We start from the raw sequence: 15917 nt of genomic DNA, 5'->3' as shown, positions 1-15917 counted from the left end.
GATACCTAAGAGTTAAGAGCTTTCTGACAAAAGCCTTAAATTGGAACCAGGGTCTGGCAGCTCAATTTTCTTTTAAACAATTGGTGGAAAGTTCCGATCATAGAAAATTATTAGCGAAAGCGCTAAAATTGATTAGGGCTTGTAAAAATGAACACATTTCTCCAGCATTAGCCAAATGGGAGAAAGACTTAAATATTAAAGTAAATCACGAAGATTGGAATAGAGCCTTAAAGTTAACATACAAGAATATACATTGTTTAAACCTAAACGAGCTTCAATATAAATTGATGAACAGATGGTATTTAGTCCCCACATTATTAACAAAAATGTTTCCCAATAATTTGCCAAACTGCTGGAGGTGCGGAGCGGAAAAAGGAGACATGTTGCACATATGGTGGAATTGCATGCCAATAAAAAGATTATGGCTAAAAGTCTCAAATAGATTAGTAAATAAATTAGGTCCTCATTGGAAGTTGACTCCAGAAAGAGCACCACTTCACTTAAACCTACCTAATCTTGCAACTAAAGATACTCAATTCCTTTTACACCTACTGACCGCAATAAAAATGGTAATAGCTAGGAACTGGAGATCTTCTCATTTAATCATATGGACAAAGATAAAATCTCAACTAATATATCAATGTCAAATGGAAAAGGGGATTTTATCCCAAACAGTATGGAGTAGTACAAAGTATGCAACCTGGGAAAAGTGGTTAAAATTTCTTTCTGATGGAGAACTCGATGTTTAGAGGTAATTTATTACCGACTGGAACCCTGTCCAAAGAAACTCAGACACCAGATATAGATAGAATAGTATGATCGAGACTAATGCAATCCTTGTATGTATGTTTGTTTTGTATGCCACTGTAATGTTAAATTGTGGTATTGTTAATTATTTGTGAAGTTTTTGTGGACAATAAAAAATTAAATAAAAACAAAAAAAAAACATGTCTTTTATTATTTAACAAAATGCAAAGTGAGTGAACAGAAGAAAAATCCAAATCAAATCAATATTTGGTGGGTCCACCCTTTGACTTCCAAACAGCACCAATTCTTCTAGGCACACTTGTTTTCATGGACTCGGTAGGTTGTTCCAAACACCTTGGAGAACATTGTGTATATAAGCAGCCTCAGTTGCTTCTCTCCGGCTGTATGTTTGGGGTAATTTAGGGGCAGTTATGATTGATGGGGTCTCTAGGGTTAATTCAGGGGCAGTTATGGTCAATGGGATCTTTTAGGGTTAATTTAGGGGCAGTTATGGTTAGGGGTGGTCCAATTTTAGACTGGGGGGGTGCCCGAGTTTAGTCTTGCCTAGGGCAGCACCAAACCAAAATACACCACATATTTGATTTTATTTTTCTTCTGTTCATTTTGTTAAATGCTAAAAAAATTAAACTATTAACATGTCTATTTTTGAAACAATTCTTACTTTACACCTGGCTAAAAGATTTGCACAGTACTGTATATAGAACAAGAATTCTGCCATCCCATCATCCTAATGCAGACATACGCTGATGCCGCTGTCTAGGCCAGAAGTTCATCAACTTTTTCTCTTTGGGCTCCACTTTTAGAAAGCATTGGGCACTGAGCATTACCAACATACTTCATGCCCTTTATAATTATCAAAAATTAAAGTTAATACAGTAATCTCTTAAATTCTTGTTAAGGATCTGTAATGGCTCTCGCTTTTTTCATATGCACACTCATACCTTTTGTAGAAGACAAACATCGTTTCTTTCACCCTAATTGCTAAACTTGTTATAACAAACTAGGTTTGGGCTGGCAGGTGGTGAAATCATGTGGTTTATTTTCTATGACCATGTTGCTAAAGATAATTTTGTGTGTTGGGAAAAACATATATAAGGGTGTTTTTTTTGTTTTGTTTTTTTTTTAAAGCCGCTTAAATCCAATTAGGAAATCTGAGTTAACCAACCATAGTTACCGGTAATCAATACCGGTAATCGGTCTATAAAGCACAAGTGTGTTCTGCAGCGTTGTACAATGTGGTCCAAAAAACGAAAATATGTAAAGGTAGTGAGACACTTGTGGAGTTTATGAAGTCAAAGCATTCCATGTGCGCTAAGACACGTGTGATGTCAGAGCTGAACCACACGTGTAAGCAGTATCACTACCATGATGCAATGGCATTTGAACATTTTTACATCTATTTGGCAGAGAGGTATAGAATTCATGTGTGTGTACTAAATCTCCCTTTAGTGTAATGTTTTATGTTTCGCATTTGTAAATACAGTTAAATTCTGCTTAAAAATAAACATATGGCTTGCGTGCCGATATCACAGATATTTATGTCTGACTATAAATCTAATAAGATTGTTACAGCTTGTGCGGGGCAGGGATAAGAATAGACTAATCTGTGTGGGATTTGAGGCGCTCTCACAGCGTATATAACCTTTTTATGTGAAAACAAATTATACAAACAGAAACGATTTGTAAAACAGAAAGCAAGCACACAGTGTTTACACGGTTTCATACAAGAATGTGGTCCGTTGCATGGAGAAGACTTTTACAGTCTTATTGACACAAGGCTCCCGCGTTCCCACCACTCCTGTGACGTGAAACCCCCTAGATCCCCAACCCCCACCTAACATTTAGTACTCGGAGTACTTTCTGCAGCTGCAGTTACCCGCTAATCCACTGATTGCCTGCTTCAAGCTGTCAATCAACGCAGGAAGCCTTCCCATTGAAATTAATGGGATCGATTTCCACGCATGCGCACAGAGTTCTGAATAGACCCCCGCCTGCTGAATTTACTGAGCCGGCGCCAGAGATTACTGACAGAAGGTGTACTTCTACATAGAAAAAAGCTTGGCGTGGGCAAAGGGGCAAATGCATGGGGGGGGGGGGGATTTGTAGAATCATCTCATGCAAAAGGGACAACCAGACATTTTAAGGGACCTCTCGCCTATAATGCATTAAAGTACATTCAGTTCGCCTTATGTGACCTTTTGTTGGTTGGGGGGGATTCTTTGTCTTGGCTTCCCCTTAACAAAAGAACACAACTTGTCTAGATATTTTGTTAAACTGTATCTGCCTCGTTTAACTTTTGTGTTTATATGACCTTTACTATGTTTGTGTTCATTTGAAGTTGCACAATAGTTTGAAGGACAGAACCTTCATTTAATGGATAAATTATCTGAATGTTGGTTACCTCTTAGACTAGTTTATTGCTCCTTATCCTGCGTTTTTATGTACTCAGTAGCAATTTGATGAACATTACAAAAAGTGCTGATTAAAAGGCTACAGACACAACTTTAGAATTTTTTTTTTTAGAATATATACAGATTCCCAGACATAAAAAATCATATAAAGTACGTGCTTGGTGCTTTTCTCTCTAATGTAAGGGAATTTGTACTTTACCAAAAGGGTGGTAAATAAATGGTACAGCCTCCCAGCAGACATGGTAGAGACTAATACAGTTAAGGAATTTTAACACGCTTGGAATAGGCATAAAGTTGTCATGAATCACCAAAGGCCGATTATGATTCGATCTTTTACAGCAGGAAAAGCAGGCAGAGTAGATGCCAAATTGTTGTTATCTGCTCTCAAATTCTGTGTTTCTCTATTATTTTCCCGTAAACCTTGTCTCGCTTTGAGCTGATAGTTAAACAGGGGTGGCAGAGGAATAGTCATGTGACTTCTGGTGAGATCACGAGTGCATCCCATTCTAACATCTGTGTCCAGAGACAGCTGTTCATTACCCAGCATGCTTTTCTTTCCCTACAAGTGGCAGGAATGTGGCCTTTGGAACGGAATTATGTGTCACTATTATTGTGATAAGTACTTTTTTCTTCTAGCTGCTGACATCTCGATAGTGTGTGTTCTCGGGGTACGTGGCCAGTGTCTCCCAGTTGACTGCAGTGCCACGGATTTGTAGTTATTCCGACTGACATGCTGATAAATTTGTACCGAATATTTTTTTTTTTTTTTCTGCCGCCTGCATAAAAATAGAGCAGCTTAGATTTAGTCAATAGAACCCTATTTCCATAAATTTCACATTGCCCGGGGGAATTCAGATCCTCGCATTCCTTTCTGTGAGATCCTCGGATAAGATCGGAGCTCTGTAGACACAAGACTGCTCCCTTTACATAGAAAATATATATGGTGTGCACTCGGAAAGTATGCGGTATCGCACGTCTGCAATCTGTCTGGATGTTTATGGATAGTACTTACCCAAATCCTATGATCCACTTGTTTGCCGGGCATTAACCTTTAGACATTAGTTTTATTTGAACAATAATAACATTAGCCTTTTTATTCTAGCCTCGGGTCTCTTGATTGCAGACAGACGTCTCTTTAGACAGACAAACGTCTCTGTACGAGTGCATAATGAATTAATGCCCGATGTATCATATTGTGCCATATGTGCCATATGAAGTGGGCATCCGAATCTATATTGTAAATGTCTGATTTATAAACCAGCGGGCTGGAAAAGGTCCATCGAGGACCTGCTGAAGGTTGAAATTCAGAGCTCTGTCCCTAAAACCTTGTATTTAACAGATGTGTTCTGCATTCACTTCAAAATCCTGATGGGAAAAGCAGACACTCGGAATTATTTGAAGTTTAGACTTTTCATGGGGTTGTTGATGCCGTGCAGAATGCAAACCGAAACCCCTATGAAACTCTACATTAATGGTTGAACATAAATATTATATTACGTTTTGTGTTAATGCAATTCTCTATTTATTGAGACGGCTTCCTTGGTAAAATTCCTAAGATGGAACACGATTTACCAGTGAGATTTTGAAAAATAAAATATTTTTAATAATAATAATTCTCAGCCATTCTTTTTACTGGTTTGGTTGCCCGTCTCTTGGACCGGTGCGGTCCATCTTATTCCTATGGATGTAATGTGCTTTAGCATGGCATATGGCAGCGATGATGAACCTATGGCATACGTGCCACAACAGGCTGCCGACTGACCAGTTACATTTTTAAAATGACCTGAAATAAAGGGAATGTAAGGTCCGTTCATACGGTTTCACTGCTCCCTCGCCAAGCTATTGATGCAGTACTCCGGGAAATCATATCTGATTTGGTTCATGTACTATAGATAAATATTAAATATTACCCTCCGTGTATATCCTCCACTCACGTATGGCAGAAATGCCATCTGTTTGAGAAACTAAAAGACCCTCGATTTGAGTAACCAAATATATCGTCATAATTTAACTGCTCTTTATTTTCTTTTTATAGGCAGCCTGACAAGTTAGTAGTTGTGTGGACGAGAAGAAGCCGAAGGAAATCGTCTAAGGTGAGCTATGGAGAAAAAAAAATCTTGACGGTTTACATCTTCTCAAACCGTGATGAATACAGTCTTGCTAAGTCAGGCGCCAACAGTAAAAATTAAATAAAAATGTAGGGTCAGGAGAGAGAGGTGAGCGGGAGCTCCATCATATACTGATTATTTTTTGGTCGAGTGACTGTAAGAGGCTGGGATAGTTGCACGTGGGGGTAGGGTTAGCCCCGTAAGCTTTTAGTGGGCAGCGAGTAGGTGGGAAAGAGGCATGGAGTGACACCGAACCCCTCCTCAACGAAGAAGCTGACTCCGAGACCCAGGGAAGCAGGGCTTTACCCGAGACTCCAGATCAAACCTCTTCAGGCTTTCTACTGACTCAGTATTTGGTTTAATATAATTTATTTTAGACTTTAGACTTGGCTGGTTTGTATCTTTTTTTTAACCCTATTGGTGGAGAAACATTGAGATTTAGTTCCAGGAGCTTCTTTTTTGACTTATTGTAAATGTGGCTTTTGTATTTTATGCGATGTTCTGACATCCCGAGTCTGCCGTGTTGATTGGCAGATACCAGCCAGGTGATACTTTATCACAACAAGAACCAGTAAATCTTTGACACCTGATACAACGTAATTTTCTTACAGGGCTTTCTTGCGATCCTACATATTTCTGTGAATCAAATGCATGCCTACTGGGCATTTTTAGAGCCTTATTCTGAAATATTTGCAATATTTTGTTACGGTTCTACGTTTATATCATATAATGTTGTGTATAAAATGTCTGCATTGGCCACTCAACACTTCAGAGGTAGGCACCAACATTTCACATGGTGGACATTTACTGGGGTCTGTGGACAATTCAATGATGGTCTATGGACCTTCACAACCCTTTGCCGCGGACACTGGTGTGCTTGTACGGACACTTCGCCTATCGCTGTACTTTTTTACTAGTTTTCAAAAAGGGTCGCATATGGTCCCTGAAATGTACTCGAACCCCATCACAATTCTATAGGTTACACCTTGTCAAATTACATTTGAAACCAGCAATTAGCGTGTTAGATATGAAAAAAGAGAAACGAATATATTATTAATCTCGAGGAATATTCTGTATTCATTCTATACACATTTTTTGTGTGTGTAAAGTCCCCAGTTAAGTCAGTCTGGACTTTATTCATGGGGACTTGAGCAACCTGTCAGGTTAGGCAGTGATCAGGAGCACACATCATCTTTCTCAGAGCGCAAACATTATATGTATACACAAGAAATATGCTTTGTTCAAATTTATGTGCTTTTTTAAATAAGACTCTTGGATATTAGCAGCAAGGCGAGGATAGTGAAATATTGTCAGAGGTGTCATATTCTTTCTAGATGGTACATAACCTCTGATAATATGTATTAGGACTTTCTTACACGGGTAATCTGCGCTGAAACTGAGAAAAAACAAATAATGCAATACTGTTTCTGACTAATTGTAGAATAATAAATGGTATTTATAGATCACAATTTGTTCTTGTCCTGCAGGCCCACAGCTGGCAGCCTGGAATTAAAAACCCTTATCGTGGGGTAGTGGTGTGGCCGGTCCCAGAGAATGTTGAAATCACTGTGACTCTCTTCAAGGTAGGTCTTGAGGCGAAGCAATCTGGGGTAAGAAGCAGGTACACGCTCGAGCCTGAAGTGATTAGCCCACGCTTTATTCGGTAGCAAGAAACATAGATGATGCGAGCTTCATGGCTTTCATTGGGGACACGTTATAAACACTTGATTGGCAGGTTCTTCATTCGTTGGTCTTCCAAAATATATTATTTGGATGAAATATATATAAATCCCCTTGGTAAGGAACAAAATCCCAGCTTCAGCAAATAATACTTAAAAACATGCATTAAAATAATCTATTTTAATATAAAAAACTTTAATATAATTCACTATGGCGTATCCTAAGATCTACCTTTGGCAGAGTGCTTTAATACTTTACGTGTTACTATGGTAACTGAAACAGGTTTACAGATGTTTTTATATCTGCATATAAGTGTGTGGATAACCCATGTATGCTTTATTTATGTTTTGGATTGTCTTAAAGTAAATAAAACATCAGGCCGACTCAATAATACTTACCAGTCCAAACACAGCATTAGAAAAAATGTCACTAGTCCTACTGGATGTCCCAACACTTTTTTAAAATATTACTTATGTAATGTTGATTTTTTTTTTTTTTGAGGGATTGCTTGTCATGAGAAATAAAAGCACATGTAGTTTTCATACAAAAAAACCCCACTTTAATGGGATGTGCCAAGGTTTATTTACTTAATATGGTAGATATATGAATATTTTGTACAAGTGGGACAAAAGCTTTAATACCGTTAAAAAAAGGGCATCAATAGCAAAACACATCCCATCTCATACACATTGGAGCTAATAAAATATTATTGAAGCATACACAGTATTATATAAATAAATATACCACAGATATAGTATAACGCATGCTGTGCCTTGCATTGAGATCTTTTGATCTATGGACAAGTGACTGCCTGCCGAGAGGCTTTCTGACATGAGCCTTGGTTATAAAACCAGACTCGGTGGGCATTTTAACGGAGCCCTTCTATAATAAATGTGTCTGCTCTTTTCGGTGTTATCTTCATGAGAATTTCCTTTTTTTTGGGTCAGAATCTTCCCTTTAGTTATAAACCCATTGGAATTGATACACGTTTTGTTTTTGTTCTAGGATCCTCATGCAGAAGAGTTTGAAGACAAAGAATGGACGTTTGTTATAGAAAATGTAAGTAAAAACCCTTTTACCTTACAAGAGATCACACTATTTTTGTAGAGCTCATAAACAAAATCACTGCCTTTCCAAAACAAGTTAAAGCTCATCGTTGTCCTTCTTCTCCAACATTGCTCTGTTTGGATTCAGTAAGGCGGGATCATCGGCTGTCTGAGACTCTTTGCCACTTTGGGGTTTATTCACTAAAGGTAGAGTTGGCAAGAGAGTATCTCTAGTTTATACTATGCTGTCCCTGCAATAATGCACAATTCAATGGGTCTGTGGATCTATACATTGAATGGATAAGGCAATGGTTGAGTGGCAGGAGGCAGAAGGTTGTAGTTAATGATGTATATTTCGAGGAAAGACTTGGTACTAGTGGGCTACCTCAGGGATCAGTATTGGGACCTGTACTTTTTGTATGTTTTTTATTAGTGATATTACAGAAGGTCTTAATGGTATGTCTTTTTGCAGATGATACAAAGGTCTGTAACAGGGTAGGCGTTCCAGGTGGAACAACTCAAATGGCAAACAATTTAGTAAGTTTTAGTGGATATACCTCGGCTAATTAAATACTATGTCTTCTTTAAACATGTAGCTAATATACTACAGCTTTCATCATAATCCCGAAATGCAACCCGGTTGAAAAAAATAGTTGGTTGAAAATGGTTTCATTTTTGAGGTTGAGCATGGGGTAAGATTGTTCTAAAGGCCAGCATGCTAAGGGTTGCAAAGTGTTAACAAGTACATTTGCTTTTTTACATCAGAATAATTTTTGGACTTGTGAAACAAATGTATTGGAAGCTGTTCAGATTGAATTCTGAATTGCAGCCACAAAGTTTGACCTTCATTATCGGTTGGTCTTAAACCAAATCCCACAGATATGTTGCCGTATTTGACATTTCAGCCTATGGTAGTTCCATGAAAAGCTTTCCGATAAATGCCAGACTTCACCAAAGCTTAATGAATTAAAGCACTCCAAGGCACAGCGGCACATACTTGTGTATAGTCGGGATGATGTCATATTACAGTGTCCGGAATCCTCATTTCAACCTGATGCTTAAAGTTATTGTGATTACAGAACCTGAAATGTACTTGTTAAGAAGTACAGTACAAATGATGACATATTAATGCATATGGAGGATAGAGCTGGGCAGTCATGGGATGGAGCCATGATTATCAGTCTTCAACAAACTGTTGGTGTGAAGAGTTGATTGCAAATGGAATTCTTTAATTTACTTTTACAATAAGGAAATGGCTTCATAGCACCATCTAGTGGTGCACAATGTGTATAACAGATTATTTTTATTAGCTGTTGAACATTGAACTTTCATGATTGTCCTTTTCATATTTTTGCGAACACTTGGGGAAAAAAGATTAAGGACATTTAATACGGCTTTTTCTTGTTATTTGGGTTTCTGTGTTTGGATTTATACTTTGTGCTCAGTGGTTAGTGCCTACCCTTAATGGGTGGAACACCTTGAGGAAGGCTTGATTCCATCTTTTTTTTACAATGGTTATGGGGATTGATGTAAATTCACTTGTTCTGTCATGCTATGGGCTCATCTTTCTTTATTGAGCCTTTTTGTTAATACCAGCAGTAGTAAGCTGTAGGATGTGACATTTTATTACAGAGCATCGCTTTCAATCAAAGACGGCACTGGACAAAGGGGACTAGTATACTTGCTATGATTGGCTGGTTAGTGTGTTGTGAGTTACCCTATAAAATAATTTTGCTATATATTATGATACTATTACATATTTATCTATTTTCTTGTAGACCTTTGTTCAGCAAAGAGTTTTTTGGGACCAAAACCCAGACATAATGGTGTATACCAGTACATGGCTAGATAAGGCCTTTATACAGAAGCAAGCAAAGAAGGGATACAGAGTTGTAATTTATTACCATTACCACATTCAACTAAACAATATTTCCTGAACTTTCCTGAACTAAAGCTGTTCTTTTAAGTAGAATGTTAACACAAATTACCGTATTTGCTCGATTATAAGGCGACCCTGATTATAAGACGACCCCCCAAATCTGAATATTAATTTAGAAAAAAAAAGAAAAAGCCTGAATATAAGACGACCCTATAGGAAAAAAGTTTTACCAGTAAATGTTAATTCATGTAAACTACTGTATTTGCTCGATTATAAGACGACCCTGATTATAACACAACCCCCCAAAATCTGAATATTAACTTAGGAAAAAAAGAAAACGCCTGAATATAAGACGACCCTAAAGGAAAAAAGTTTTACCAGTAAATGTTAATTTATGTAAACTATTTTTTTTAATAAAAGCTATGATTGAGAAAAATATTTTAGTTTTATTTCCTTCTATTTTCCAACCTGCCCCCCAGTTATGCACATCTGCCCCAGAAATGCCTTATACCCCCTATATGCCACTGTGCCCTATGATATGCCTTTTAACCCTCTAAATGCCACTGTGCCCCATGATACGCCTTTTAACCCTATATGCCACTGTGCCCCATGATATGCCTTTTGACCCCCTATGTGCCACTCTGCCTCCAGAAATGCCTTATACCCCTATATGCCACATGGCATTTAGAGGGTTAAAAGGCATATTATGGGGAAGAGTGGCACATAGGGAGGTTTAAGGCATTCAGGAGGCAGAGTGGCGTATAGAGGGTTAAAAAGGCATTTCTGGAGGCAGAGTGGCATTAAGGGGGTTAAAAGGCATTTCACAGAGAACTCTGCCTCCAGAAATGCCTTATGCCCCCCCCAACTGACCGGTGCTTCTGACTTCCCTGTCATGTAGCCGGGGCAGCGTGTAGATCCCACGCACTTACGCTGCAGCCGGAAGGAGGTGTGGCTAGCAGCGGGTGTTGTCTGCGTCCATCGCGCAGACCTTCCCCGACTGTCAGAGATCAGAGTTCCTGGCACCGGCGCGGGGAACTCTGATCTCTGACAGCCGGGGAAGGTCTGCGCGATGGACGCAGACAACCCCCGCTGCTAGCCACACCTCCTTCCTGCTGCAGCGGAAGTTGTCTACGCGAATCGCGAATGCTCTGAAAAACTCCTCTCCTTATATAATCCGACCTCAAACAAAGATCGGATTATAACACTAGAATCCAGATCCCCCACAATGCTGCAGGGGACCTGGATTCCCCTCACTGTCGGCCGGTCTCTCACTTCCGTCTCACTCCCCCCTCCCATACACCCCTCTGACTCCTCCCCCCTCCCATACATCACTCTGCCTCTCTCCCTACTCCCTGGTGCTTTGTGAACCTCCGTTGCTGACAGGCACTTTAACTGCAGCTTCATAGAAGCCTCAGCGTAAGCGAAGGGCAGTAAAGGAGGCTCTCTGTGCGCATCAGGCAGACCCCCACCGGCTGACCGAGAATCATCCTCTCTGTCAGCCGGTGGGGGTCTGAATCGCACAGACAGCCTCCATTACTGCCCTTCACTTACGCTGAGGCTTCTATGAAGCTGCAGTGAAAGTGCCTGTCAGCAACGGAGTCGGGAGAGAGGCAGAGCGGTGTATGGGAGGGGGGAGGAGTCAGAGGGGTGTATGGGAGCCACCCTCCCATACTCCACTCTGGCTCCTCCCCCTCCCATACGTCACTCTGCCTCTCTACCCGGCTCCCTGGTGTCTTCTGAACCTCCGTTGCTGACAGGAGGCAGAGTTGAGTATGGGAGGGGGGAGGAGGCAGAGTGGAGTATGGGAGGGGGGAGGAGGCAGAGTGGAGTATGGGAGGGGGAGGAGGCAGAGTGGAGTATGGGAGGGGGGAGGAGGCAGAGTGGAGTATGGGAGGGGGGAGGAGGCAGAGTGGAGTATGCCAGGGGGGAGGAGGCAGAGTGGAGTATGGGAGGGGGGAGGAGGCAGAGTGGAGTATGGGAGGGGGGAGGAGGCAGAGTGGAGTATGGGAGGGAGGAGGAGGCAGAGTGGAGTATGGGAGGGAGGAGGAGGCAGAGTGGAGTATGGGAGGGAGGAGGAGGCAGAGTGGAGTATGGGAGGGAGGAGGAGGCAGAGTGGAGTATGGGAGGGGGGAGGAGGCAGAGTGGAGTATGGGAGGGAGGAGGAGGCAGAGTGGAGTATGGGAGGGAGGAGGAGGCAGAGTGGAGTATGGGAGGGAGGAGGAGGCAGAGTGGAGTATGGGAGGGAGGAGGAGGCAGAGTGGAGTATGGGAGGGGGGAGGGGGGAGGAGGCAGAGTGGAGTATGGGAGGGGGGGAGGAGGCAGAGTGGAGTATGGAAGGGGGAGGAGGCAGAGTGGAGTATGGGAGGGGGCAGGAGGCAGACTTTTTTTAGACTTGTGTGTATCGTAGTGTAAGGATGCAGTTCAGTTCCAATGTCTTCATGCCCTTTCTTTGGTGAAATGACCCTGATAGCAGTGGGTTTTGTTGTGGTGAATGTGTGTGTGCGTATGCATGTGTGTATATGTATGTAGCTTGTGAAGAGGACCCTCTTTACCTAAAGTATTGGTTTCTGTTGTAAGAAGCGCTGCAGAACTAGTTGGTGCTATATAAATAAAAGATAATAATATATTAAACATGTATTGATAAGTGTGCAGATTGGTGTCCCGTGGTTGTATTGTGCACAACTTTGTCATGTTCATTGCTTGGGTTCGAAACTTGAAACAATACTCCCACTTACACCACCCTAGTTAAAAGCATTGGTTGCTATAGTAACAGCATAATATTTGGTTCTTGGTTATCGTTCGTTAGCTGTTGTGTGTAAATAATTCTAGAGGAATACTGAAAAATATAAGAATAGTAAACACTGCTTGTGTGTAATGGGATATTAAAGACGGTTTGTCCTGCACCGCATTCAGAATATGTGCAGTAGCTAAAAACTAAATATTTTTAGTGGAAAAAGACCTTTTATCATTGAACTGAATGCTGTAATATCCATCCTCAGAAAGAGAATAACCTTTTTTTTTATGTTGCAATAAATTAGTGACCTAACTTGTTATTAAAAGTTGTTCTTTTTTTTACTACCAATATATTGATCAAAGAAAGAGCTTATAAGGTCATGGCGCACTGGTATCTCTCGCCGGTAGGGATGTCCTATGTGGTCGCGGGTGCGGGTGATCCTTCCGAGGATGTGGGATGAGAGGTTCCTACCTGCACGCTTGGTGGTCTTGTAGACTTATCTTTCCCATATGGGAGGAATTCTATGGACGGATTTCCGGGGCTCTGGAGACCACTGTGAAACCCTCGCCATAAGTGGCTTTGCTATTGATGAATGTCGCTGCACCAGGCTGTGCCCCACCAGAAGCTTTTACATAGGATATGTGCTGCTGTTAACCAGGCCATAGCGAGACGCTGGAGGGGGTGCCCCCCCCCTACTATAAGGGAGATTCAGTCCAACATCTGGAACCTCATTACCTTAGAGAAGATCACAGCTAAACTACGCGATGAAATACATAAATGTGATGCCATCTGGGTTCCCTGGGTTTCTACATACTCTAATGTTGAGGACGTCGGCCCCTTGCTGCACCTTTGAGGCTGTAGCTTTCTTTGTGTTTCTCCCTTCTTTTTCTTAGAGCACCCGGGTCTTCTCCCAAAATTTTTTAATTGTTTTTTTTCTGTACTCTTTGTTACTTTCCCCTCTCACATTCCTAAATAGAAAATAAATTGCTTGGCATTTGTCACATGTTACAATTTTGCCGTATTTGCAGATACTGTTACCATGGGTATCCCTGACTTTGTGTAATTATGGATACATAGTAATTTTGGTGAAGAACTTCTTTGACAATCAAATTTTGTACACCTATGTACGCAGTTCTGTATCTGTTTCTTTTTTTCATGGAAGATGCTAAATAAACAGATTCTATTTTATTTGTAAAGTTTAGAAGCCTACCATGTAGTGTGCGTTCTCAGCACAGGCAGTGAATTGTCCCAGAGAAGAAATGTGCTTTATATCATGAGTTATTACATACGATGCTACAGTACAAATGATGCTTGACAGTAAGTGCTGCATCCTTGTATTCATGTATTTATTCTAAAACTGTAAAATAAATACTTTTTATTCTATGTACATGCAGTGCCATCTAGAGGTGGAAATGTTTATTACATTGCTAATAAACCATTCAATATTACTTCAAAAAATAACAGCAGACATTATTAAACAGTCCTCTGCATCCACCAGACAAGCCAGAAGACTTGCTTTTCCCACATAAATGTCATAGCTCCACCACCACTGCAAGGGTTAACAATGATTCTGGGTAGATATATGCAGACAAGGTTAACAATAATCACCTTTTTTGCCTCTAGATCCTCTTTACATGAACCCCTGTCCGTTGTACTAGACAGCCTTAAAAAAAAAATGTGTGCGTAGAATATATATTACAGTGACCTATCCAGACCTAGGGTGGCAGGTATAGAGGGACAGCAGCCCCCCTTCTACAATCCCCTTGATATCCCACTGCACAGTGTGCTGGTTACAAAGGAGATCTTTGATCTCCTTAACTGGCTCACTTACGCTATAGAGGCTTTGCTGGCCCCACACAGCCTCCACAGACTGCATTAAGAGGCGCTGTGTGCCTTTTAAACATGGTACGCTGTAATATGACGACATATCCCAGCATGACGTGTCTTAAAGGCGCACAGCACCTTGTAATCCATTCAGTAGGTAAGGTAAATACATTGTCGTGTGTGTATTCCTCTGTTTTAGGCCTGACCCAGAATAGCTTGCCAGCCACCCCATCTGTGGGCATCATCCTCCCTGCTGGGGTATGGTGTACTACGCTGGCATTCTGTCTCTCCCTTTTAACCATTGAGCAGCTTAGACTAGAATAAATCACCTGTGCCAACCTGAAAACCCTGTGCAATGTTAAATGAACTAAACTCTCAAATTCAAACAAAATGTACATCTTTTGCCCAGTGTGTGAAAGGCAGTGTCTGATGAGAAGCCCCAAGCGCTTGCACAAAAAGTGTTCTTGTTGATTTCAATGAGAGCACTTTCCTGCCAGCTGATTGGCTGCTTCACTGCTCATCTACATACTCTCCCAGCATTGAAATATTACCCAAGTCCCTTGTTCCTTCCACTAAATATACATCCTCTTTTCTTGTGTGGCTGCCCTCTGTGTTGTATCGATCTGTGTGTGGATTAGAGACAAAAACGTGAAAAGGTTTCTGGTTTCTAGCGATGCTCCTGATTCCACACGTTCCTTGAAGTTGATGTTAAGAGAAATACTAGTTGCTAAAATTGAGCTTGTAGTTTAAAGTTAATTATGAGCTCTTTGGCCCTAAAGGATTTATCAGGATTTATTCAGCTGGAAAAAAATTTTGCTAATTCTGGGCTGTCATAATGAACAATGTAATGGAAAGCTCATGTTGTGTCAATAAATACCACTGGGATCAGGAAGCAGGGCTCCATGACCTCTCATTGCTGACTGCAATGTGCATGATCAGCCAGCAGGGGCTTTGGTGTAATGTACTTTACTAAGAGTATGGAACAGCCTCCCAGCAGATGTAGTAAAGATACACGGATACCAATAACAATTAAGGTTTGAATCTTTAAAGTAGGAGCAATGGGCAGACTAGATCTGAATAGTTCTTACCTGCCCTTTAAGGAACTTTTCAGCTTCTGGGTGTTCTGCTTTTGTATCGCCTGACAGTTAAGCATTCCCTGGAAAGCCAGTAACGAAGAAACCTTGGTTTGTTAACTTATTCCTGGGAAGCCTTTGGGTACTTGGGTACTGGAATTTCCATATGGCATTCAGGGACAGGCTGGGGATGAAAAGCACTTTAGGCTTGTGGCCACTAAATGATGTACATGTGGCCACACAATGCAATTTCTGGATCTACAGCAGGCAGTAAAGGTTATTGTCTGGTGCCATCAGCCCGCCAGATGATCCGTCTGGGTCTAACGACACTTTATTAACACACACTGCCTTTTACATTAAAAAAACAATAAAAATCGTTAATTGAACTTCGTCC

General features: G+C 40.9%; 1 protein-coding gene across 7 annotated transcripts in view; it reads left to right on the top strand.

The window, feature by feature from the left end:
* LOC149303264 (EH domain-binding protein 1-like) overlaps positions 1 to 15917 on the top strand; it is a 174448-nt gene that overhangs the window by 27193 nt on the left and 131338 nt on the right. For all 7 annotated transcript variants that reach the window (XM_089481486.1, XM_089481485.1, XM_089481484.1 and 4 more), the window contains exons 2-4: positions 5215 to 5272; positions 6775 to 6870; positions 7973 to 8026. In XM_089481486.1, coding sequence (XP_089337612.1) covers positions 5215 to 5272; positions 6775 to 6870; positions 7973 to 8026 — 208 coding nt within the window. The remainder of the gene's footprint in view (positions 1 to 5214; positions 5273 to 6774; positions 6871 to 7972; positions 8027 to 15917) is intronic.

This window comes from Sceloporus occidentalis, unplaced genomic scaffold (genome assembly GCF_023333645.1).
Source record: "Sceloporus occidentalis isolate IW3139 unplaced genomic scaffold, rSceOcc1.0.p SCAF_15, whole genome shotgun sequence".
Taxonomy (NCBI): domain Eukaryota; kingdom Metazoa; phylum Chordata; class Lepidosauria; order Squamata; family Phrynosomatidae; genus Sceloporus; species Sceloporus occidentalis.
Note: the sequence above shows the minus strand (reverse complement) of the source record. Positions and strands in the feature narration are given on the sequence as shown.